Source organism: Myotis daubentonii, chromosome 10, assembly GCF_963259705.1.
Source record: "Myotis daubentonii chromosome 10, mMyoDau2.1, whole genome shotgun sequence".
NCBI classification, from domain to species: domain Eukaryota; kingdom Metazoa; phylum Chordata; class Mammalia; order Chiroptera; family Vespertilionidae; genus Myotis; species Myotis daubentonii.
In genome coordinates, this window is record NC_081849.1 from 39,960,220 (window position 1) to 39,986,722 (window position 26,503).

The 26,503-nt window shown below is 34.4% G+C and overlaps 1 protein-coding gene across 6 annotated transcripts in view; it reads right to left on the reverse strand.

The window, feature by feature from the left end:
* The window catches only part of CACNA2D1 (calcium voltage-gated channel auxiliary subunit alpha2delta 1), a 395,226-nt gene that overhangs the window by 22,802 nt on the left and 345,921 nt on the right, over positions 1 to 26,503 (reverse strand). For 3 of the 6 annotated variants that reach the window (XM_059712160.1, XM_059712158.1, XM_059712161.1), the window contains 17 exons: positions 26,314 to 26,375; positions 20,970 to 21,046; positions 19,677 to 19,697; positions 18,971 to 19,031; positions 14,730 to 14,827; positions 12,334 to 12,421; positions 11,260 to 11,322; positions 10,564 to 10,667; positions 9,668 to 9,754; positions 8,148 to 8,215; positions 7,725 to 7,763; positions 5,956 to 6,027; positions 4,885 to 5,037; positions 4,746 to 4,798; positions 2,894 to 2,949; positions 2,062 to 2,191; positions 140 to 249 (listed from right to left, as the gene is read on the reverse strand). In XM_059712160.1, coding sequence (XP_059568143.1) covers positions 140 to 249; positions 2,062 to 2,191; positions 2,894 to 2,949; positions 4,746 to 4,798; positions 4,885 to 5,037; positions 5,956 to 6,027; positions 7,725 to 7,763; positions 8,148 to 8,215; positions 9,668 to 9,754; positions 10,564 to 10,667; positions 11,260 to 11,322; positions 12,334 to 12,421; positions 14,730 to 14,827; positions 18,971 to 19,031; positions 19,677 to 19,697; positions 20,970 to 21,046; positions 26,314 to 26,375 — 1,342 coding nt within the window. The remainder of the gene's footprint in view (positions 1 to 139; positions 250 to 2,061; positions 2,192 to 2,893; positions 2,950 to 4,745; positions 4,799 to 4,884; positions 5,038 to 5,955; positions 6,028 to 7,724; positions 7,764 to 8,147; positions 8,216 to 9,667; positions 9,755 to 10,563; positions 10,668 to 11,259; positions 11,323 to 12,333; positions 12,422 to 14,729; positions 14,828 to 18,970; positions 19,032 to 19,676; positions 19,698 to 20,969; positions 21,047 to 26,313; positions 26,376 to 26,503) is intronic. The other 3 variants (XM_059712164.1, XM_059712163.1, XM_059712159.1) reach the window with 1 other exon arrangement.

The following is a 26,503-nucleotide window of genomic DNA, read 5'->3' on the forward strand; positions in this document are numbered from 1 at the left end:
CGTGAGGGGTCCATTCTTTCTGTGCGGTGATCACTCTATAATATTTTTCTTTTGACGGGCATAAACAACATGACGAGGTTAAAAACACATTATTTCAAGATGGCTTTCCCTTCCAAACATCTCCGATGTCAAAGGATACAGGTCTGCTCTGCTTGTATGAGCAGTCGTGTGTCACAGGGACAAGTCCCTTTGCTCTCAACCATTATGAATACCAAGTTGGTGTTCATAAGTTTTTCTACATGAAAGATCCTGCAAAGTAAATATTTTAGAAAATAACAGAACTGTATCTTTTGGGAAAAAGAAATAAAAATATTCAAAGATTCTTAACACATTAAAATGATATCACATCTTGAAATACAAAGTATCACAAACATAAACAATAAAACAGAAGGAGAATGAGTTTAGAAGATAGGTTACTGTGTTTTATGTCTTAGTATGCACCTCTTACCTCTCTCAAATGAATACAAAAAAAATGCAAAAATGTTTTAAGCATGTTTAAAAATGTTAGTTCTCAATGCAAAATTAGCACTATTAAATTGTTGAAACTCATAGAAAAAATGTTTTATTTTACATGTTTAAGGAATTGTGGTATTTATCACTGGAAATAAGCCATAGTTACCTTATTTTACTCATAAGGAAACTCAGACTACAGATATGGCTAATCATCTTGCCCAAGCTAATGGCAGAGTAAAGACTAGATCAGTAAACTTTCTGTGATGATGGAAATGTTTTTTTGCTTTATGCGATATGATAGACAATAAAGCTACTGAGCACCTGAAATGAGGCACAACATTTTAATATTAACTACTGAACTGGAAACACACATATAGAGAAAGTCAAGAGCTTTAAATTCCATGAAGTGCTTTGTTGTGTTTTTTTTCCACTTCTTTAGTAATTAGTAACTCTGTCATTAAAGAGTAATTTCTTTAAGATTATCTATTTTTTAAAAAGTGGGTTTTTCTGTGATTCATTCTAATATCTTGATTATCTATGAAATTTAATTTAGCCATTTTAAAGCACACAGTGCTAGTACTGCACATCAATTAATGAAAGGACAAAGGATTCTGAAGCTCTTTCCGATGTGCCGGATAACACTGATAGAGGATAGCCTAACATACTCATCTCTAAACAAGGAGGCCTGCTTTTTACTGAGTCCATGCCTGACTGTCCTCCCCTTTCTTCTCCTTTTCATACCCTCTACCTCCTCCCAGAACGTAAAGGTTAGCTAAATAAAGTCATTGAATCATATTGAACATGCTTATTAAAAATTCATGCTAGTTTCAGTTAACCCATTCCTGAAAATATTTTTAACTGTTCTAAACATCTATTTTGAATCCCTAGCAACTAACAATTCCAGCCCTTTTCTGTGCTCAGATTACCTCATCTCCTTGTATTTTCTCTTCTCTATGTTAACATTTCTTCTCAAATAACCAGCCCGCAGTCACTAAACACAAAGCATCCCAACTCTGCCTTTCTGCTCCATTCTCAGCAGACCTGTGACATGGATTATCACTCTCCTCTGAAAACCAAAAGTCCCCCTTTGCCTCTATCCCATTACAACCAAACTAAATTCTCCATCTCTTTCAACAATGCTTCAAGATTTTTTATGGATACTGTGGATGACTAACATTAACCTTTGGAAATATTTTCTCCCAGTTTTGAATTAGAATACACACCCCTGAAAATAGTTTAAATGTAAAAAATATCATACGTCTGTCTTGGAATTACTGATATAATTAACCCTAATCTTATTAGAATGAATGATTCTGCAAATTTCTCTATAAACATTTTAATGAGTTACTTTTGACAAAAAATACACAAATATCATTTCTCTATTTTACCTACAAGTGGGTATTTTTTCTAGAACATTTATTATAGTTGAAGGGACTATAACTTACCTAAGTTAGAATTAAATTTAAAAATGATAATTTCTGATGTTTTTATTTTAAAACAGTTATCCATATCTCTCTGACTCAAACAACAACAATCTCCATTATTTCCTGTAATGACTATAAAAGTGAACACAATTTCTTTGATTCAGAAATGAGGAAGAAAAATTACCTGGAACAGTTTCCGCAGTCTAATACACCACTGAATGACTTACTGTCATTATCAAAGAAATACTGCGTTTGTTCAGTAATGCAACTCTGCTTTGATATAGAGGCTGTAAAGTCCTCATCTTCCACATCAACTGTGGGGAAACGAAGACCACCATTAGGAAGGGACATGGTAGGCAGTCCCCAGAGCCTTCCTTTCTCACGGACAAAACTGCAAAAGGGCAGGCACCTTGATTGGCTGTTTACTGCTAGTAATATAGTGGTAGCCCTTAATAGTTGCCCAACAATTTTTTCAATGGAAAAAATTAATTCAAATATATAACAGCTACAAAATAGAGCCAATGAGAGAGGAAAGTTTTGACAAATAAATTTGAAGCTATAAGTGTCAAATGGGTGATTCTCTTTCTATCACATACTCTGAGTTTGTTAAATTCAGTACATCCAAAAGTATTTTAATTATTATGACAACTAGAGGCCTGGTGCACGAAATTCATGCACTCAGGAGATTGTCCCTCAGCCTGGCCTGTGCCCTCTTGCAGCCCGGGAGCCCTCGGGGGATGTCTGACTGATGGCTTAGGGCCTAAGCCGTCAGTTGGACATCCTTAGCGCTGCCGTGGAGGCAGGAGAGGCTCCCGCCACTGCTGCTGCGCTTGCTAGACATGAGCTCGGCTTTTGGCGCTCCCTCTGTGGAAGCGCACTGACCACCAGGGGGCAGCTCCTGCATTGAGTGTCTGCCCCCTGGTGGTCAGTGTGTGTTATAGTGACTGGTCATTCCACTGTTTGGTCAATTTGCATAATAGCCTTTTATTATATAGGATATCTGAGCATTTACTTACCTGCCTCCAGAAGCCGGGGAAAAGTCAAACTCAAGATAAACTGCTGTAGAATAGACCTAAATTTTAAATATGAGTAATTATTGATTAAAATCTACATATTTTCCTCTATAAATTATATAATAAAAATGTGAGGAAATTTTTTTTATAAACAGATTTTTTTTTTACCTTTCAGGAAAATATTAAGAATTTGTTAATAAAAAGTTTAGAAGCTTTTTATATAAGTATCCTTAAATTGTACAAAACATTATACATTATTTCTGTTGAAGAAGTCAGGGTGTGTAGGACCAAATGAGGGATACATGTGTGAGGAGATATAATATGAAATGAGATTGTGGTAAGTCTAGCAGGAGAATATCAGTATTTCAATGTACAGGTTTCACAGTCAGTATTTTCTCCTTCTTTTAGTTTTTAAAGCTCTGTGGTAGAAGAAAAAGCATAAAAAACAAAACAAAAATGACTTTGTGCCATGGGTTTATAAACTATTTACTTTATAATATAGAGTATATTTTTAAATACACAGTGGACATATACACATATACATATGTATATATGTATATATGTATATATATGTGTGTGTGTGTGGCATATAGAACATTTCAATTTTCAAATAAAGGACAATTGAGCCAAATGTTAGTATAGAGTTATTTGGAACTGAGTTTAGTGTTAAAAAAAAAAGTGGTGGTGAGATATTCTGGCCAGAAAATAACATAAAGGCAATCAGGTATTTCAGAATCAATGATGAGAGAGAATTATTGATTGGCTGCCTCCTGCACGCCACCTACTGGTGATTGAGCCCACAACCTGGGCATGTGCCCTTGACCAGAACCAACTCGGGACCCTTCAGTCCGCAGGCCGACACTCTATTAATTGAGCCAAACCAGCTAGGGCTCAATATGAGATTTAGAAATCTCATTTTCACAACAGAAAGCACCAATTTTTACAAATTTGTTTCCCCATAATAATGTATTTTTTTATTCAAAAATCTTTGCTACTTTATAATCTAATTTTAGCTGGGAAAGCCTGAATATCAAATGAACATAGAGATTAACCTACCTGGAATAAGGCTAGGACAATACACAGCTGGGCATTGATAAAAAAGGAATATAGTGACAGTGAGAAAGGAAGGGAGGGAGAGAATGGATCCCAGACATTCTCCTGCTAGACTTACCACTTCTCCACAATCTCATTTCATATTATATCTCCTCACAGGAGGTGCAGTTACTTGACTAAGCAGAACCAATGACAAATTTGATCTTTCAGACTTCCCAGTGCCTCACTAAGCAGTTTAAACGTCTCATTTACATAGGTGGCAGGTTAGGTGAGGGGGTGAAGGAGGTTGGATTCAGTGAAAAGAAAGAATTAGATCCATTTCAGCAAGATGATTGATGCCTTTAAAACTACGCCAGCCTTTGTATGAACAGTAAAGGGGTGGAAAGAGGAGTCATTATGTCAGGAATTTGATGGATGAAGACATCCAACTGGAATACAGAATGCAATAGATAGAAGAGATAAAAACACCTACAATTGAAGGAATTGAATATCCTATAAGGAAGACACACAAATGAAGAGTTTCACAGGTCCCATAGGAAAAATAAGCTTCTGGAAAGGCTGGCGCTTGGATGAGCATAACATTGTTTTCATAAAAAAAACCGAAAAAACGGAATGATTGTAACAGCTTTACATGGATCACTTAGAAGGACTATTTATAAATACATATTGCCAATATGTGTTATTGGGAATAAAAAAATTCCCATAATTATTATTTACATGTCACAAAAATCCATGTTTTCATCACATTATTTACTATTTACATCTTTCTCTCCTTACCAATAAAAATAGAATTTTGACTTACCAGGCAGCAGCTGTCGCCCACCAGCCAATATGTAATATGTCAGCTATTGATGGCTGGAAAATATAAAATAAAAGAGTCAGTGCTTTCATCCACACCGAGTGTCTCTTGGAGAGGGAGGGGTGACTGGGCGATCACTGACCACGTATGCCGAGCGATGCCCTGCTCCTTGTTTTGGGGCAGCACCAGGCTCACACACCGACTGATAATCGTAGGATTTGTTGAAAGCATAGACTGATATATTAACCAGATGTCTCATCAAACTTGGGTCAATCTCGCCAAAAAATCTTCCAATCTGCAAAGAAAAAAATAATAGTTGCAAACTAAAGTCAAATATTAATACGTGAATCAGTACAGTGAAAAGAAATAATACAAAGAATCGTGTACTAAAATTAGGAGTTCTAAAACCAGATCTGGCATTCCAAAACAACGCAAATGAGCTTAATTCAATACTCAAAAGCTCTGTGTGATATCTGTAGAAGGAATGGAAACAATTTATTCAGCATTAAGGACAACCAAAGGCCTCCTGAGGATGAGAAACAGAGCACAAATAAGAAAATGGATGGGACTTGGGAAAGAAATTTGTAGGGACTGTGATGAGCTGGAGTGAGCCCCAACCACAGGAGCAACTTCCAAGGTATTAGAGGATTACCCTGAAGTTTAATCCTAAACTCCAGCCCATACACATTGTCAGGCAGGAAAAACGATCATCGTTGAGAGATCTTTTCCTTCTTTTTCTTTTAAGAGAAGCCACAAATGTAGATTCAGAAATGAAAATAGTTGATAAAAAATTCTACTTTGTTCAAAATCTTCTGTGAAGCAATTAGCATTTTACAAATTTGGGATTAGAAACTTCTGTTTCAAAGCAGCCATATATTAAGTTAGACCCTATCAACTGATAAGTATTTAATACATGTGACTATTCTACATTTCTGAGAGATCAAAAATAAAAAATAGTTTATATCATGTTAAGATCTTTAACTATATGTTTTAATTACTTTGAGTACTAGAAAGTAAACTCAACTAACAAACATAAGGAAACCTATATTCTGGATCATATCTTAATGATTTATATCATATTAAGCACTTTAAAATTTATAACAAAAATAAAACAACTCATCAATTTCTATTATGGTATGAAGGAGTTTTGAAATGTTGATCTAGGAAAATATACTTTGGAAACCTTAGTTCTTTTTCACTTTAAGGTACATACCTGATTAGTATAATCATCATGATTTGCCATTAAAAGAAAGCCACCATCATCTAGAATCACACAATCCATTACCTATAAAAATAAAAATAACAGTTAACACATTTTAGGAAGATTATAAGGTTATACTATCATTACGTCCATACATGTAGATGATTATAACAACACTAGGAGAAAAATTCCAATGATTATGTCTTCTCTTGGACACACATCCTCAAGGGATTCTGATTAAATAAATTAAGGGCATGCATAGATTCATATCAAACCCCCAGGGCTTAATATTCCACCACTATCAATCCAGTTAAAACTGTCAACTTAGTCTTAGCAAATCATAAGAACAAATCAGAAATAATCTTTTTGCCACTCCAAAAATCATCTGAATCATTCGGTAAATTGAATATATCAAAATATTTAATAATGTATAATTATTTTCTTATTTTAAGCACATGTTTAAGATTTGATAGAAAATATTTTTAAATGAATTTTAGTCATCGTGTTTCATAGACTTAAAAAAGGAGCAGTCTTGGGATATTTAGAGCTGTATTTATAAATACTGGGTTGGATCATTTAAAATTTAAAAGCAAAAAAAGAAATGCCTGTGACAGAAAAAAAATCATTAATCCTGAAATACAGCATAAACTCCCACCTAATTGAAATCATGTGTAAATGCATGAATCAGTTTAATAGTTTTTATTATATAAAAAAGACAATTTGAAATACTGTTTTCAAAGTTGGGGACATGGGCATTCCATTTTCCTACTGTGGAAGCAGCTTGCCAAAACCTTTGCTCCAAAAACATAGTTCCCATAATCAATGTTTAAAAACTCTCTATAAAATGGATACACTACAAAAATAATTAAATTATTGACATAATTTTGATGACTAGAAGTGATCAGATGATATAAACCCCTTGCTTCCTTGGGAAATATACACACAGATAAGATGACCAGAAGAGTGGAATTCATCCTTCCTTATTCATTTTTTGGAATAGTTTATCTAGTATCATCCTTAAAGCATCTTCAGCTTTTGAACAAAAAAAGTCCACATTTGCTTTTTCAAACTCTCAAACAGAAATAAAATAGAAGACAATGTAAAATTCAATCCATGTTAGTGGAACTTCATAATAAATTATATAATCATTAGGTTTAGTTTAAAAAAAAACAATTTCTCATCATTGTAAATACAGTGTTGAATAAACTTAGAGGAAATGCAAAAGATGAGGGAAGCCTGCATGGATAAATAGAAAGTATACCTTGGTTAGAAAATGCCCACCCAGGAATAGAGGTAAAGATTCATAGGTACAAAGAATCTAACAGAATTGAGATAGAAGAGAATACAGTCCATATTGATATGCCTTTATTATAATTTCCCATAATATAATAATCTTTTTAAAAATAGGATTTAAAGTGGTTCACAACTTCATAGTTAATTTTTTAGCACTTAATTAAAATTTCCTGCATCTTTTTTTAATCATAAAATCTTAGCAAGAGTAAAAATAAAAAATTATAGTTAAGCCCTGGCCGGTTTGGCTCAGTGGATGGAGCGTCGGCCTTCGGACTGAGGGGTCCCGGGTTTGATTCCGGTCAAAGGCATGTACCTTGGTTGCGGGCACATCCCCAGTGGGGAGTGTGCAGGAGGCAGCTGATCGATGTTTCTCTCTCATTGATGTTTCTAACTTTCTATCCCTCTCCCTTCCTCTCCATAAAAAAATCAATAAAATATATTTTTAATAAAATTATAGTTAAAATGTTTATTTTAAAGAGTTTTCTTACATCACTGTTTCTTTTACAGTCACAAACTGGACCAGCACACTGAAAGACAAAATTACAATTATTACCACATTTTGTAAAACTGAATTTTAATTGTATCATATTATTACCATGTTGCAATTATAAATCAAAATAATTTAGTATAAAAGTAAGATTAAACATCAGCCTAGCCCATAAAAAAGAGAATTATTTTATCTTTAGAAAATAGCAATACTTATCTACACTACCATTTCAAACTATAACATTAAATTTTTTTTGTATTTATTAATCGATTTTTAAAATCTTTGAAAAAAAAAAAGGAATTCATAATTTTGTTTCACTGTAGTGGCACTGAAAATTTAGCCTCTGTATAAGATTTTACTTTTAACTTTTTTACACTTGAGAGTAAGTACAAAGTAAAATAATTTAAAAACATATATATCTTACCGGATCCCTGATTGATGTTTTGGTGAAATTCTCTATCCATGAATTTACATCAATTTTAATTCCAACAACTGAAAAAATGTAAAAGAAAAATGGACATATATCTTTAAAAAATATACCTATGATTGTCATATATCAATTTTTCTTCTCATATTTGAAAATGCCTGAGCAGGCAAGTGTAAGTTTTTGAGATATAAAGGAAATCTAAAAAAAATCAATTTAATTTCAGCTATACATTGAAAAGTTTATTTGAATTGTTTATTTGAATTAATTTAAAAGACTGTAATTTTAGTTAGCTGCAATAAACATTTGCTACATGATAATTTAGGTAATTTATATAATAGTATTGAATATAATGTTTGTTACAGAGATATTTCTTGGGGTTTGCATTAAGAAGTAATGCTGATAGCTCTTCATCTATCACATAAACTTCATTTATATTCACAAAACAGCTTATTCATTTGCCACAACCTGGCCAATTAACTAATATAGCTGGTAAGCTAAAAAATGTGATAGTATTAAGAATAGCCTTATAAATATAAGGCCATTCAAATAGAATGTCTTAGGAGGCTTTCCTAACCTGGCCAATGCAATGTATGCAATAGGTAATGAAGAAATGTTGGCTGAAGAGTGACTAGATGAGAAGATGAACGGTTGAGTGAGTGGAAAAATGATAAAGTGTCTGAGAGGTAATTAAGTGAATAAAAGCAACTGAGCAAATGAAGGAAGGGTGTATTGGTTAGGAAGTGATGGAGTGAACCTAACTATGAGGTCGAGCCACTGAGGGATAAAACTGCCCTCCGGAGGAGGAAGGCAATTTATGAACCTTCTCCTGGTGGCCTAACGCATGCTCTTTGAAATGGTCAAACAGCATTGAATCATACAATGAAAAAATAATAATTGTTACATTATTGTCTACTAATTCCAGCCTTCTTCCAATTCCCATTAATCTTCAGTTTTACAAATCGTTTTGTTTGATTTCTTTTAACAAAAAAAAGTTATTTTCAACCTACTTTATTGGAAGGTTTTTAAAAAATGGATCCTTACCTAATACTTTTTATTGCATAGTTATGCCATAATTTATCTTTTCACCCCAATAACGGAAACTAAACTTTCCATGTTCACATCATTACAAATATTCACATCTTTGGCCATGTATCCTTTTGCATATTCCTAAGTGTCTTTCAGGTTGGACTTCTCAAGTGGGATTGCTCGAGAAGTCCAAATTCCAATCCAGCATTTAGAATTTTTACATATGACACTAAATTGACTCCACAAATTTGTGCCAACAGCATATAAACATATATACTTCTTAGAAAATTCCTCAACTCTATATACTACCAACTTAATTTTATCCCCAACCTCAAAGAGAAGTGATTGTATTTTATTTTTTAAAACATTTGTCTGTCTGTATTTTGGTTGAAACTTTCTGATAAGCATTGCCCATTTTTTAATATAAATATTAGATCACATTAATATTGGTCATGTGTAGCTATATAATATATATTTATATATATGCTTACCTGCAGGTTTAAGAAGTTTTCCTTGGATATATATTTCTACCGCTTTGCTTACCATAATGCCTGATTCATAAGCACCAGGTCCACTTTCTAAAAAAAAGTGGAAAAAAGACCTATCTAGATAAATCAAATAATATTGAATTTCTTTCAATACATGACTAATCTAGCAAAGGTATATGCTATATGCCAGGGTAATTGGAGTGTCCATGAATTGGTCTGCATTAATTGCCTTTGGGATGTGAACTATTCAGCTTGGCCTCATGCATTCCACAACGCAGTGGGTGCATGCCAAACCTCTGCTTCATGACACTTGCTAAAATATTGGAAAGGCAGCTGAAGTGGAAAGATTGATATTAGATTCCCAAACTGCCTTTGAATTTTTAGAAGATAATGTCCCTGGAAAAAACTCTAATATTTCCTGAACTTCAGTTTCCCATTTGTGAAAATGAGAATAAATAATATCTATCCCCAGAGAGGCTGAGTAATTCAATTAGAAAATTTGGGGGAAATAACAATGAAATATTTTAAAATATGGCTACTATTAATTCCTATACTTAATATATTTAACAAACTAATTAGAGTGCAGTAAATTACATTTTTAAAAATTAAACATTCTTCAATATATTTTCAGTTTGTGAAATAAAGGTTTATCTACATGTTTCTAGTATTATGCATGCCTGCAGATAAGCTGCTTCTACATTACTGGATGACTGTTTCCTGCATGTGCATTTTACCTCCTCAGTTAAATAGATGCTTCTGTCTTTCCGATGTCAGCATATCGTGTCTACTTAATAATGACTATTCTGAGCAATTAACTTATATTTTGGGGGAGTAATGCAAGTAGTAGCAATAATTCATTATTTTTTAATTATAAAAGCTAAATTCCAAGAAATACTTACTGTTAAAGTAGGGAGCAGTGAAAACATAGTTATCATTATCAAGACTCCTTTTATAGAAGCTGTCCTCATAGGTTTCTGGATTTTCTTGCCAATTTTCTCCAGCCCTAAGGAGGAAATGGCTCATCATTTTTAGTCTTTAATCTACCTGATAACCTACTTTTCCCTTTGTGAACAAAACCAAAATTTACAGATATGTCTACATCTCAGGTATGCCCAAGCAAGTCAGTGGTAATTGATGGGGTATATGATACTCATTATTAAGCAATACATCAGCATTGAATTTATAGAAAAAAAATGACTCCTAGGTTTTACTCTGCCATTTACTAACTAGGTAATTCTGGACAAGTCAGTTAATATGTCAAACCCACTTTTTAGACTGTTCTGAAGATAAACAGAGGTAAGAGTCATTGAAGTACAGTGAAAACAATGAAGTGCTATTCAAATATAGAAACATGTTTTTAAAATATCTAAAATTATGTAGTATATATGATAAGCAAATATATTACTGAATAATCATATAGCATTTTTAAAGAAATGAAATATTTTGTAATGTAAATACTTTAAACAATGATTACAATTTAATGTATGAATAATGATCAGTGTCTCTGAAGAATGGCTTCCTCACACAGTAATGAACAGATTCCTGCTGTAGTCTTTTGTAATGCACTTATTTTTACAGATGTTATTTGAACTTACTCTTTGGGATAAACCCTGGTAATCCCACCATCAGTCACAACAAACCGAGCTTTCACTCCCTTGCTGGAACAGAAGACAGAAGGAGGAAATACTTTATTCAACTTACTCTCTGAAAGGTACTAATTTAGGTGTTGGTGATACAAAGATAAATAAAACTATTTCTTAAAATACAGATAGCCAAAGTAGCCAAAGTAAATATATCAATAGATGCAACTATGTTTTAATAGTTAAAACATCTAAGAAATATGTAATTAAAAGGGAGGACGCTTAAGGAAGACATATCATAGGAAAAGAATAATACAGCTGAATTTTGAAGATGGAATAGGAGTTAACCAGGATGACAGAGAAAGCTAGTGAAGAGTGATTGTATCTGGTGTGATAAAAGCAAAAGGCACAAGGTGAGAAATATAGGAAGTCAAGTTTTGAGTACAAGCTTCTAAGAATGGTCAGCTCATGAATGACCTTGAAATCCATGCTGGAGAGTGTCACCTTTAGCCTAGAATTGGAACTGCATTTTAAAAGTAAGACTGGCAAGTGTGAGTTACATGGAGAATATAGACGGGGGGGGGGGGGGGGGGGGGCTGTTGTAGGTAGAGGAATGGGAAGTATTAAAGGCATAAAAATCAGTTGCAGTAATTACTTAAAAACTGGAATTGGGACTTTGCGTATAAAGAGAGGAAAACGTTGTTAGAATAAATATTCAGCACTTGATGATTGATTGGAAATGGGTAGAGGAGAGACTGTAAATGAGAACCGTCGTCAGATTTGTCAGTTTCTTGACTGGGTACATGGTAGGAAACCTATTTTACCACATGTAGAAGCACACACAAACATGCCTATTCACATGTCAGTGTACACACTACGTGTAAAGCTGAGTAATGGCAGGTGTTATTCCTCACATACAACCACACCTGCAAATGCAAATGCAAGTTGTCAACAACTGCAAAATGATTTTCTCAATAAATTGTTATTAAAGATAAACTTTAAATTTGATGCCTATTTCCAGACATTCCCCAGAAAGATGCTAAACTGAAAAGGAGGACATAGTTTTTAATTAATAAGAACAATACGTACATGTTTTTCTGCTTGCTCCAGTAATTTTGCACCAGTTCACTTGTAAAACCTGCATCCAGCAAGACCCGATTTATCAAATCCGTGTTACCTAACACAGAAAAAGGAGACCCTCAATGACACCCACATACTTTTAAAATTAAGATAATGAGACAAATATATTATCTATTTCTAAAAGCAATTTAGAATGAAAAATATTTCCATGAATTTTAAAATAAATCCTATATTTATTTTCTGCATTTTTCATCTTTCCTTGACTTTTTTAGGCTATGGACAGAATTATTAGTGGAAAAGCCAATTCTAAATGAGGCAACTTATTTTTAAAACTGCATTAACAAGATATATGAAATATGCCAATCAAGAAACAATGAAGAAATAGTATTCTTTTTGTTTTTGTATAATGATTTCAAACTATCATCATTTCATGGACAATTCTATATCTATACTAATAAAAGAGAAAAATGGTAATTGGCGTACGACGATACCCTTTTCATTGGCTAATCAGGGCTATATGCAAATTAACCGCCAACTAAGATTGGCAGTTAACTGCCAACAAGATGGCGGTTAATTTGCATATGTAGGCACAATGCAGGGAGGTGAAAGGGAAAGCAGGAAGAAGCCCCCTGCCACTGAAGGTGATCGGAAACCCAGGGGGGAGCTAAGAGCTGGGGGGCAGGGCAAAGGTGGCCCTGGGGCCGCCTTTGCCCTGCCCCCCAGCCATGATCGGAGAATCAGGCGCCTTTGCCGCCCTGGCCAGTGATAGCAGGAAGTAGGGGTGGAGCCAGCGATGGGAGCTGGGCACGGTCGAAGCTGGCAGTCCCGGGAGCTAGGGGTCCCTTGCCTGGGCCTAAAGCGGAGCCCACGATCGCGGGGCCGCTGCAGCTGCGGGTCCCCACTGCCCGAGCCAGACGCCTCAGCCAGAGGCGTTAGGCCTGGGGAGGGGCGGAGCCTGCAACCGCGGGGAGCTGGGGGTCCCCTGCCCAGGCCTGACACCTCTGCCGGAGGCCTCAGGCCTGGTCAAGGGGCCGATCCGGTGATTGGTGATCGGAGGGTGATGAGGGTCAACTCCTCTGGCTGAGGCATCAGGCCTGGGTGGGGGGCTGAGCCGGGGATTGGGGGGATAGGATGGTCCCCTTGCCCAGGCCTGAAGCCTGGGTCAGAGGCGTCAGGCTTGGGCGGGGGGTGGAGCAAGCGATCAGAGGGAGATGGGGGTCCCCTGCCCAGGCCTGACACCTCTGTCAGAGGCATCAGGCCTGGGCAAGGGGCCGATCCTGCGATTGGAGGGTGATGGGGGTCAACGCCTGAGGGCTCCCAGTATGTGAGAGGGGGCAGGCTGGGCTGAGGGACACCCCCCCCACACACACACACACACCCAGTGCACGAATTTCGTGCACCGGGCCCCTAGTATAAATATAAATACATAGTTATGTAGGTTTTTGTTTGTTTTGGCCAAGGAACGTAAGTTATCACACACCATCTCCATTCCAAGACTAGCTTTTGGAATCTACTGATATTAGTGAAGGATCCTATCAGCTCAAATTCAAAGGTAATGGGAAGGATAGATAATAAAAATCAAGGGTCAAATTAACACACATTTTAGAAACACTTTTTCTTCAGGCTCCTCTGCTCTAAGCCCATGACACTGGGAATAACCTGTAAGTAGCCCCTGAAACTGCATTCATATCAACATTTCATTTTATTCAGGTCAGGAACATATGCTATTACTACAAGAGATGGGGGGTAAGATTAAAATGAAAAATCTTAGTTGGTCTTAATTATTTTAATTTTTAGGAAAAAATAGTTAAGATTTTTAAAATGTTTTAAAAGCTAAGAATTCATAAATATCTATCAAGTTTCATAGTATGAATGATGCAAATTTTCTCTAATAGACAAATATTGTAGTAAAAGACTACTAAAATTTCTTTTATCCCAATTTTATTTACTTCACAAAATGGGAAAATATAGAAGCATATTTTCAATTACAAAGTTAACTGTGATCAAAATAGAATGTCAGCAAGAAAACAATTAGGTAATACTGTTTATTTTTTTATTCTATTCATAGTAAAACTCATTATATAAATTGGAAAATATGTGTTATATATTTGTTTTCCTCTAAATAGCAAGAACAATGCAATGAAAAACCTTCAAAAGATCATTTAAAATTAAGCTTCTTAAATTTGAAAGGAGCAAAGGTAAGCATATCCTAAACACTTGCAAGTATCTATTTTCTGGCTTTTGAATTTTGATTTCATTTAATAATATAATAACATTTCTTTACTAGGGTCATATTGTTACATTTTACCATTAAAATTTTATAAAATAAATAAACCATCATAACAAATTAAACTGAACCAGGATTTGACCACACAAACAATTATTGTAAATTAGTTCATACTTACAGGATGGATTGTTTGGAGTTTTTCTATCAATAAACTCATTGAAATTTAAAAGAAATTCAGTGTTATTATCTGATATTTTAAGGTCATTGCAGTAATCTCTGAAAAATATTTTAAGATATTGGTTATTAAAATCAAAACATTAAAAATGTACACATAATCATAGGAAGTGGAAACACTTTTTTTTTTACTAGCTATATGACTTTGTAAGTCATTGATTTTGTTACCTCTATTTCCTCATTTCTACATCAAGATAATACTTTGACAATAAATGGCATTATAGATATACATATTAAGCATTTGACCTCTGGATAGCATATGATCAATAAATGCTAGCTTTTGTATACTTATTACATTATTATCACTGTAAGATGTAGGTTTACAGTTTTCATATAGAAATTGAGAAATTTTAAAACATGTATTTTCTCGCTAAATAGAAGAATACTAGTAAAACCATTATGTTAACATTTCTATGAGAAATCACTGTTTTTAAGTAAAACAATAACCTATTGGAAAAAGTAGCATTGATTTAACTATTGTCAACTGCAAGATTTTGTTTTGGCACATAAAACAATGCACTATCTTATATTTTAGCGAATCTTTTTGCATCTCTATGATTTTGTAACATAACTCATTAGTCACTTGGGAAATATGAATTATGCAGGTCTTCCAAATGATGGCACATTTTATTATACAATATTGAAAGTGCATATTCATTAATATCATCACTGATGTCATCAACAGAATAGTCTAAATATGGGGACACTCATAGTAATAAATTCAACTTTACCAATTCTAATTTTTGTTTAAAAGCTCAAATTTTTGTCCCTGGCAACAAAAACTCTGTCATTTTTTTTCAAAGTAAAAGGCTGATACGATTGATTTTTTGAGAAAAGATTTTCCAAATACCAAAGTCATTCTTTCAATTAAAATGATAGTTCATAAAAAAAAGAACAACACCCATTTCAGCTTTCAATTCAAACAATCAGACAAGGGTTTCTCTTTGAGACAGCCTGGTGACTCTGACATGCCTCTGAACTTCCATATTCACCATAGGGAGTATTAAAGGACATATACTCAAGGGTAAAGCTTCAATAAAAATCTCATTCCTTCCATCAAGGACATTTTTAAGTGCAACTGGCTTTTTTTCCCCCTGATTGGGTGCCTGGCAATGAAGATTGCAATGACTTCACCAAGTTAGAAGCTGAACAAAAGGTATTAGAAGAACTCAATAAAATGTTGCAAATAATTATTAAAAACCCATTTTTAGAATTCTGTTATTATTTAAAAGGCATTTCTAAAATTACATTTGCTCATTTAATCCTAAAATTCACTTTATCAGAAAGTATAAAATACTCCAAAGGTGAGGAAACCGAGACTCTAGGCTGTAAACAGGTTTACTCGGAGGGACCTAACTAGCAGACGGGGAAGCCCGAGGAAGAGCCGTCTTCACATCCCTAATTAGTGTGTTTTAACCACACAAGGTGCTTTGAACTTCCACTCTGCACACTTCTGTTACTGCACAGCTCCAGGCCAAAAGCAGCTTTGACCTCTACCAACAGAAGGCATTTAGTGTGGTGAGCAATTAATTTAGACAGTGTCATCCTGTGTGTGTGTGTGTGTGTGTGTGTGTTTATACTTGCTGGTTGAATTGTGCTGCATTTTGAAATAGTCTAAAGACATTGACTACGTCTGATTACAATAAAAATCAGAGTATCTGATTTTTACTAATAGCAAAAGCCAAAAAGTGTTGAAAGTTCCCTTTTAAGGAGAGTTGTGGAATTAGGATGGGATAAAAGTGAAAGGTTTTTAAAATGAAAAGGTGAGAAAATACAGAATGTTGTGTCAGTAGAATGAGTTCTTTAGTAATAAGATGATCCAGAAGGACCACAGAAAATTACCCACCATGAGGAGTGTGGTGTCTATGCTACAGGCAATAAGTAGCAAGAGGCTGATGGTAATATTTGAGAGGCGATTATGGGGTTAGACAGACAGCATTGATGTTGGTTGTCTGTTAGCCTAATGGTTGTTCAACACAGGCCTGGGCGCTTAAGGACTCAAGAGAATCACTCTTTCTCAGGTTCTTTTCCCAAAGGAATGACACATGACAGTGGGTAGCCGAACAATACCTGTCATTACCAAAACTTCCAAATTCGTCTCTAAAGACGTGTGGGAATACCTGCTAATATATCTTCTATGAGGCACTGTTTCTCTAAAAGTGATCAAGTTTACAATATTGATCATTGTTAATTTCTTTTAGGAAAATGATTCCTCAGAAAAGTAAAGCAGCAAGGTGAAGAAATATTTGCCTGACTTTAAAAGAACAAACTTCAATTTGCTGAAAACACTTTCAGAGCCTGAAAGTTATAATCTCTTTCGGTCACTTTCTGTGACCAAATTAGGTTGTAATTCAAAAGGCATTGAAACTACAGATCTTTAGTATTAGAAATTTGGCAAATTACTTCTAGAATACTGAAAATGACTTTGTTCTGTTCAACAACCTTACATAAGTCACAAATAAGCACTGAACTTTAGCCCGTCACAAGTTGTTATTTCTCAGTCTAACTCATCTTCTTTGAAGCGCCTTTCTCATTTCTGAACATTCAAGAAAGACAGCAAAAGTAATCCATGTTTTAGACCTTTCATTCCTAGGACTGTATGCCTCTTTAAGACAGGAATGTCCGTGCATCTAAATTCAATGTTTTCCTTTTGCAGTAGTTTTAAAATTGAGGAAATTCCAAAAACTGATTAATCATGATCAAATAGCTTAATTTAAGAATTAACTAAAATGGCCATATATCTATAAAACTTGCAAGCTTTCTTCTTTAAATTATTTTAAAATAACTACTTTTGAATACCCTTTATTAAATCCTTCTTCCTCTCCTTCCTCTTACTACAACCAATAAGTAATAACTCATATTTATTTAGAGCTCATATCTTACCAAGAACTTTGGTATATACTTTGCGTGCATAATCTCATCAAAAGCTTATACAAACTCTGAAGTAGGTGTCAGGGGTACAACATTTGAAAGCAAAGAGACTAAGGTGCAGAGAATTTGAGTAACACGCCATAACAATGAACATATGGGTAACAGACCCAGACAGTCTTGCTCTAAAGTTTGCTACACTGTTTCTCATTAATAACAGTGACAAAAATATATGACTGCTGTCCTATACTACATAACTTTCTGCCTTTTCTCACCAATTATTCTTTATCCCAATTTTTTAATCACCTTATTTTTCACAATGCTTTGAATACACATTCAGTATTAATGTTCTCAGGAAACCTTCCCTACAAAAATATTTTACTCAGGTCTACTGAATGTTCTTTTGACATCTATCGGCATTCGTATAGTCAATATATACTCATATCTTGGAGTAAAGAGGAAACTATTATTTCACATCTCTAAAACTGTTTCCTGATCTGTGAATTGGGACAATAACACTAATTTCTCATAGAGTTCTTTTGAGCAGTAAATATATTTATGCATGTAAAGGGCTTAACATGTGTTAATTGAGGTGTCACAAGTTATAACAACATTGCTTCCCTTCTCTGGTGGATTTGCTCCATCCCTAAGCACACAGGAAATTTCCAATCTTCCAGTAAGTCATGTTGATACTGAAGATGACTTAGGCCACAGGAATGGCCCGCTGGCTAAGTCCTTGCTGAACTAAATAAAGTCCCTTGCCTACCAATTGGGAATTGAAATTGAGACATATTTATCCTCTGTGAATGCCTGTTACCTATATTTTCCATCTGGTCTGACGGTGAAGCACATAATCCAATCAGCACGGTCTGCTATGTAAGACCTACTATAAGGTGAATATATTCTCATGTGTATATGCACACATATATATCTATCAGTGTGTATATAGGTGTGTGTGTATATATTTAACATGTAAAAACATATATAGAGAGTATGTTTGTATGTGTACACATACAAATGCAAATATATAATTCTCCATTCTTGTTACCTGGTTAGTTCCAACAAAAGCAAAGCCTACGCCTGTCTTGTTCACTACTGTCTCCCCACATCAGCACACTGCTTAGCACATAGTAGTTGCTTAGTAAATACCTGCATGAGTAAATGAATGAGTTAGCAGGATTCTTTTCCTTTTTAAAGTTGTTGTTCCCTTTGGTTCCATAATTTGGCATGAAATTAACCCAGAGCAGGAGTCTTGACCCAAATTCAGAACTGTTATCATTCATACAAGCTATAAAAATAAAATAAAACCAAACCAACCTTGGTGCTAAGAATGTATAGCCAGATTCTTCAAAATTATCCGGCTTCAGTGTCTCTGAATCTGCAAAGATAATGTTACAGGGTTAGATAAGCAATCAAGAATATATATCCTGAGATTCTATGGCAATAAGAAGGCATTAGAAATATAATCTAATGAGAAAATTAAAATATGTTATGTATATCCTAAACTGAAATACATCAATTACTACAAACGTCCTTCATACTTAAAAAAATAAACTTTAATTTTGTAACATAGATTATAACAGTTTTGTCAGAGAAAATGCTAAGTTTATAACTTTCCCATTTATTAACCATATTCTAACCAAGATATTCTTTAATACATCACAGGTATTTAAAATGTCAACATAAAATTTTATGAATATTATGGTAAAGAAAATGATTTCAATAAACCAATTAATGCCTTAGTGAATTAGTGACATTTTTCACATTAGTATGAATTAGTAAGTAGAAGGATAAAAACACACAAATATTTAAGTCTAAGACAACACTTGAATGTGAAACAGGCTCCACTTGAAAACACAAGCATATTCTTTCCCCGTTTTTGGCTGCTAAGGTCTGAGTGATCATGGAGGAAAATCTAGCAAATGAGAAGCACAGAGGATAATATCCATTAGGAATGGAAAGATCAGTGGAAATGTCAAGTGTACTAAACAGAAAAAAAGTTGAGCAACAAGAAAATACTTGCCCTTCATTTTGCCCTTTTTTGCTGTGAAAATCCATCAGAAAGAGAAAGCAGGGAAACAAAAAAAAGAGGGTAAAGCAAAGGGGGTCACAAACAATATTTTATTCAATGACTTCCTTGAATAAAAATATTGCGCATAGATCAAAGGTTCATTATGTACAGCTGTAGTCTGGAAAAGAAGACACATCTTTTTGGAGACTGGAAAGCATGCCCCGTCAATTACGACTAGAGCACTCTATCTGCACTGTGGTTATTTCAAGGGTCTATTCTTCAAAATGGTTAATGCAGGTGCAATACCGATGTTAGCCTATAAACAAAGCCTTTTACCAACCATCAAAGACCCGCTAGTCATCCCCTCATTTATCCAGTGAAGAACTAGCTCATGCAAAGTTACTGGTTGTGAAAAGACCATCATACCTATCAAGTGAAAGTGATAAAAATGTATAAAATACCACAATGTACTCTGAGAACCAGGACTGCAGAGAGCAAAGAAGAACTGACATAGAAATGAAAGGATCTAGTTTACTTTTTCTTAAGATTCCCGGTTTCCGATATAAAATATATATGTAAATATGTATACATTTTTTACTTTATTGTACTCAGAAAAATTTAGGTTGTAATAACTGAGCAATGTGCAAAGGATATGATGGTCATTTTACTTTACTAAATCTAGTCACCCAAAACAAAATAAAGATTAATAATGATTTGAAATATTCACTAGTGTTAATAATTACTCCACATTCCAAATGATACTTAAAAGAATTCATTTAAGTTACTGAAGACATTAATTTTGATTATAAGAAAAAGTCAATCACCAAATCAAAACCAAAGACCAGTGCAATCTAATATTTTCCAACAAAGGAGAACATGTGGAGCACAATATTATTCTTGCCAAAAGCAACAACAACAAAAAAAAAAAGAAAAAAGAAAGAAAAGGTAAAGTGTTACTCGCACAGTGCCATGGGCAGAGACTATGGGAAACATTTTGCATCAGCTAGCAGACCCTTAAAACAACAGCAACAGAGGACACAGCACTGCAATGATTCTAGAGCACAAAGCGAGGCGGGAAGGGTGGTGGGGACTGCCAGTGAGACTGGAGTACCTGCTCATATTCTATCCATGTAGAATATTTCTTGTTCCTTGCATGTTTGGAATGGGTTAGAATCATTGCTGTAGATTTGGTAATAACAGCTACTAGAATGGATAAGCCTTGGGTATTCCAAAATCTAGACGTCTTTAAACATTTGATACTAGAAGATGGCAAAGGGACCCTGAAGTTGCTTTCACAGTACTTACATCTGGCCTGAGTTATTGTCTCTTCTATTTTGGCTTTTATATAGTAAAAACTGTAGGTTGGTAATACCAAGGCCAAACTGCAATAGAAACAAGAGAAGCATAAACACAAACAAACAAAAATGAAACATAAAAAAAAAAACAAAAAACCACCACACGTCAAGTTCATGGAAAATCCAAAAAATCTTTTTCATGGGAAGGAAAAGACATATTACTGTGACAGTCAAATGCATTCTGCTAATAGAGTATTTAATTTGATCTTGCCATCCTGAGTCACCCAGTTCTCTACATTATAGAGGATCAGAAGACACATGGAAAATAAGCTTCTAAATATGCCCATAAATTAGCTGAGAAAGAAATGTCATGGGTACTATATTTCCAGAAAACACTGTTGAGTGTTGAAAAATATAGAATACGGGAGTATGTTTAAACAAAGCAAATAAAATTGATGAATTAAATATAATGTTAAAGTGCTTTGTAGCAAATGTAAGCTATTAAAAATTACAAATGTAAGTATTATCATTTCTATTACACAATTTACATAATCATCTGAAATATTAAAAATCATTTTCCTTTCATTTTAAAAATTTATCTGTATTGTTGAAAGTTTTGCAGACGTACCCTTTTCTCCCCACTGACCCCTTCTAGCCCACCCCTTCTCTACGCACCCACTCCAGGCCTTCACCACACTATTGTTTGTATCCATGGGTTATTCATCTAAATAACTACTATTTTAATACTCTAATCTTTAGACAAGACCAGAGAGTCCATTAATGGGAAAATTCAGATTCCTTTATAGCACTGAAAAAGATTCCCTTCTCATGCCATTGGTTCTTACCCAATACTTCAAATTCATTTATGCGGATATTCCACAGCACTTGGTAAATTGCTGTCAGGTACAAAAGGGCATACATCTTGAGCTCAGTACATTACAAGAATCATGGGATACTCTAAACGTATAGATGTACAAACTAGAGGACAGGTCGTGTGCAAATCTTAAACCAAGTTCAGAACTATTTAGACACTGAAAAGCCTATCTTCAAACCTTGTCTTAGTAACTGAACAAAATAAAAAGCTGACAGGCAGGTAACCTTGCTGTTTTGAAGTTGCCAATTAATAAAACACATAATGCATTAAAACTGAAAAGATGTCAGAACATTTGAATATTATGCAATTTCCAAAAATACCACCACATGTATGAAATTCTTTTATTCTTACAAGGGCTAATATACATGCATAGGGCATTGCTAATTATTTCATATCTACATTTGCTGTTGCAAATGACTTTTGCAATTCTTTGAGTATAGAAGTAAACTTAGGAAATAATGGGTGCAGATAATGGGGCAATCTCAAAGATTTCCGATGCAACTATTTTCCAAAAGTGAGGCTAGGTTCAGTTGATCAATTGAGTCATTCAGGATTCGCCTTTAATACGTAATCTAAAATTTAGCAATGCACAGGAAAAGGTGTCCATATTTAGGCTTCTAAATATTTATAGACATTTTCAGGAGATCTTCTTTCAAATAACTCAAGCCTCATACCATGGCTTTTGGGATGAATGTCCAGACAATATAGACAATATAGAACAGGAAAAAACACAAAATTCCAGGTTTTTCTTCTTATAAATATACATGCAAAAAATTAATTCTACGAAGAATAAAGAAGCAGTGGTTTATTTGCTACAATTTAACTGTTCAGTCAAGGTAGCAAAATGGGTGGATGCTTGCTACCTCCAGTTCTCAAATCTTTTACCATCACTAAGAAATTCACAGACTTTTCTTATGGGTAAAGGTCAGAGAAATAAAATGTTATGTAGATTTAATGCAAATCTCTACATTCATTTTATAGGTAACTTCCTTTAAATGGAGGCAGAGATTAAAATTAAAATAAGCAGTGCAATTAGCCTGAAAGCAAGATGACCTTTCATGATTCACTTGCCATTTATAAAATGTGGAGCAGAATTACTGAGCATTCGAAGATCGTCTCCTAAAAATTCCCCTCCAGGGAAATTAGGACATTTTTACTACCCCATCAGCATTTATTGCTAAGAGAAACTTCTAATTAAAACCGATAACATTATATCATGTGGTTACCACAGTGTCATTCTGCAAGCTTGTGTTACATCTCATGCACCATAAAAAATAGTGTGGCAAGCCTCGAGGGACACAATAGTTTTAAAATTGACATGTTAAATATATATCTGGCCTGGAAGTCTCAGGTTGTTATTCGTGGATACACACTATTCTGTAGAAAAACATAGCTACATTTAATTATTTCCATGTTAAGGCAACAGTTATTTCTTCAACCTGCAGCAGATAAGATCTTTACCAACATTCCCAGGCAGCAATGCTCTCATATACAGCGTTTGCTGTTTCCCTCCATATAAAACCAATAGGCCTAGGCGGCTTTATTTTCTCCCAGGGATTAACGTCCAATAAATCCACTGGCCACAAGATGGATGTTAGATCCCATGTAATATTTATGTGACTCACATAAATATGATTAACTAGTTAAGTAGAATGTAACACTTTTCAGCTCGAAAATGTTTCACTACAAACCAGTAATGCTGAGAGAATTCTATTAATATAATTAATTACTATATTTCAAAATGTATCTAAATTATATCAAGGCTTAAGGAGAAAAAAATCACTAAATGAAATTTGGTACCTCATTCATTAAATCAACACATGCCATGTTTCTTTAATATAGATGTAACATTTTCTTCTAAATTGGCATTTATGAATTTATTTGTAAAGAGATTCAGAAAAGTACTTATAATGGAAAGAGATGGAATCTGGCTCAAAGTTGTAGGTTGGGGAAGGGAATGAAAGATGCAGACATGCAGAAGAAGGCAAGATTGGCTATTCAGAGAACAGTAACTTGTATGGGGAGAGCAGTGGGAGAAAAGACAGGGTAGAAATATGCGACATGAATGATCAGAATTGGAAGTTGAAATTTAACTTTCATGAAAATGAGAAGAGACTACATTTCTATAAACAAGTAATATGCTCAACCCTGCAGAAATAAGCATTAACCTGTCCACACTGTGTGTTATGTCTGGATGTGTGAGGAAAAGGGGCTGAAGGTAATGGACATTTGAGAATCTGCTACAGATACATTTAGGTAAGGTTTAAGGCAAATTAAAAAATACCCCCAAAGTATAATTCTGACTGTAGTAGGAACAACTCCCATTGACAACTCATTGCCAGGATCAAAAGGAAACAGTTTTTCATGTCTACATTTGCTGTTGCAAATGACTTTTGCAATTCTTTGAATATAGAAGAAAACTTAGGAACTAATGGGTGCAGATAATGAGGCAATCTCAAAGATTTCCGATGCAACTATTTTCCAAAAGTGAGGCTAGGTTCAGTTGATCAATTGAATCATTCAGGATTCACCTTTAATACGTAATCTAAAATTTAGCAATGCACAGGAAAAGGTGTGCATATTCAGGCTTCTAAATATTTCTAGACATTTTCAGGAGATCTTCTTTCAAATAACTCAAGCCTCATACCATGGCTTTTGGGATGAATGTCCAGATTGTAATCTCATTACTTTTTCCTATGGACAATACAGACCAGGAAAAAATAAAAAATAAAATTCCAGGTTTTTCTTTGTATAAATATACATGCAAAAAAAAATTCATTCTACAAAGAATAAAAAAGCAATGTATTTGTGCACCTAAGGAACAAAGGCATAGAGTGTGTTCCCAACAGCACATGCAATACTTTGTTTTATCATAAAATCATCTCTAAAGAGATAGGGCTCCTTGCCCTGGCCGGTGTGGGTCAGTTGGTTGGAGCATCATCCCATACACTGAAAGGTCTTGGGTACACTGAAAAGGTCTTGGGTTTGATTCCTGGTCCACACATACCCAAGTTGTGGGTTCAATCCCTGGTCGGAGTGCATGTGAGAGGCAACTGATCCATGTTTCTTTCTCACATCAATGTTTCTCTCTCCCTCTCCCTTCCTCTCTAAAAATCAATAAAAATATATCCTCAGGTGAGGGTTAAAATAATAACTGTAACTATAATTAATATAATAATAATAAAGAGAATGTGCTCCTAGATTCTAGATTTCTTCTGTGCTGTTACACTTTCTGACAAATTCATAAAAAAAAAAGGGGGGGGGAAGCTGGCAATAGTCATAAAAGAGAAAGCAGAAGTAATGACTTTTGTATGTAAATAAAGATTGTGTATATGTGAAGAGATGCCTAACAGAAATGAGAGAGAGAGAAATCAGTAGACACAAGTAAAGTAATTAAATCAGTCATTCTGGTGTTTCTCAATACGTTCAAAAGTATGTAAAAAAGCAAAAGCAAAAGTGGAGAAAGTCTGGCAGGTACTGTTTCTGACATTAATACCTGTTTTCTTCTATATCTATTTTGTATGCCTTCCTAGGAACACAAAAGGCAACAGTTTCCTATTATAACAACACTGCAGCTCTAGGGAAATCCCCAGCATCTAGGCCCCCCTGAAAGGTTATATATATATATATATATATATATATATATATATATATATATATATATATATATATATGAATATATATATTGTGGGGGGGCTGTTGTTAAGGAATAGTTGAGTCCACCACAGTTATTGTATATAAATATGTAGCCAAAGAGTCCTTCAGACTTGAATGTTTCAATGGAAGTTTGGACACCATTCTTTGGAATTGACAGGATGGGGCAAACTGAAAAATCTTAATTTTGAATCCTGTAAATATTTAAGGAATGTCTACCATGTGCCACTGTCTCACGAGCTGGGGATTTAAATGAAGAAGGCAACAATTTTATAATCTATCACTCTTATAGGGTGCTACTGTGTCCAGTTTTACAAGGCCCAGTCAATTGAAGGAATTAGTATATTGCAAAATTGCTACTCTTGGGGGTAAATTATATCAACTGAGCATTTTATATCAGATCACACTATGATGTAATAAACATTATTTTTAAGTTAATTACAACCTAAAATGTGAATAATGTAAACTGATTTATATAAGGAGGTTAGTGGAGGTGACAAGTACAAATTAAGGGCATATTGTCAACATTTATTTTTACTAACATAAATATACAAAATATCAAATATATTTATATCACATGTCATTTCTAAATTTTATATTCCTAGCGTTTCCCTATATTTTCCACTTTGAGAAAAAACCAACACAGCTATAACTTTAAACATTTTAGTGTTGGAAAAGGTAACATTTCTATTTTAATTACATTGAAAATAGCTAATGAAAATGCAAAGACTTAATATTCATCCATTGGGAAAATCACTACTAAAATAGGTGAAAGACACTGAAATGAATACTTTTATTCAATATACATATAAATATAGTTAATTACCTGTAATCTGTTCCATTGACAGGGGTCCATGTATATGTCCTGTTTCCTTTGTCAATATATCTCTAGAAAAAAAGTTTCACATGGTTATTCTCAGCTTTTACTCTATGTAAATTTACATGATGAGCAAAACATTAGGATCTATTTATAAATCCAGTGGTCATTCAACATCCTTCCACACAAATTTCTGATC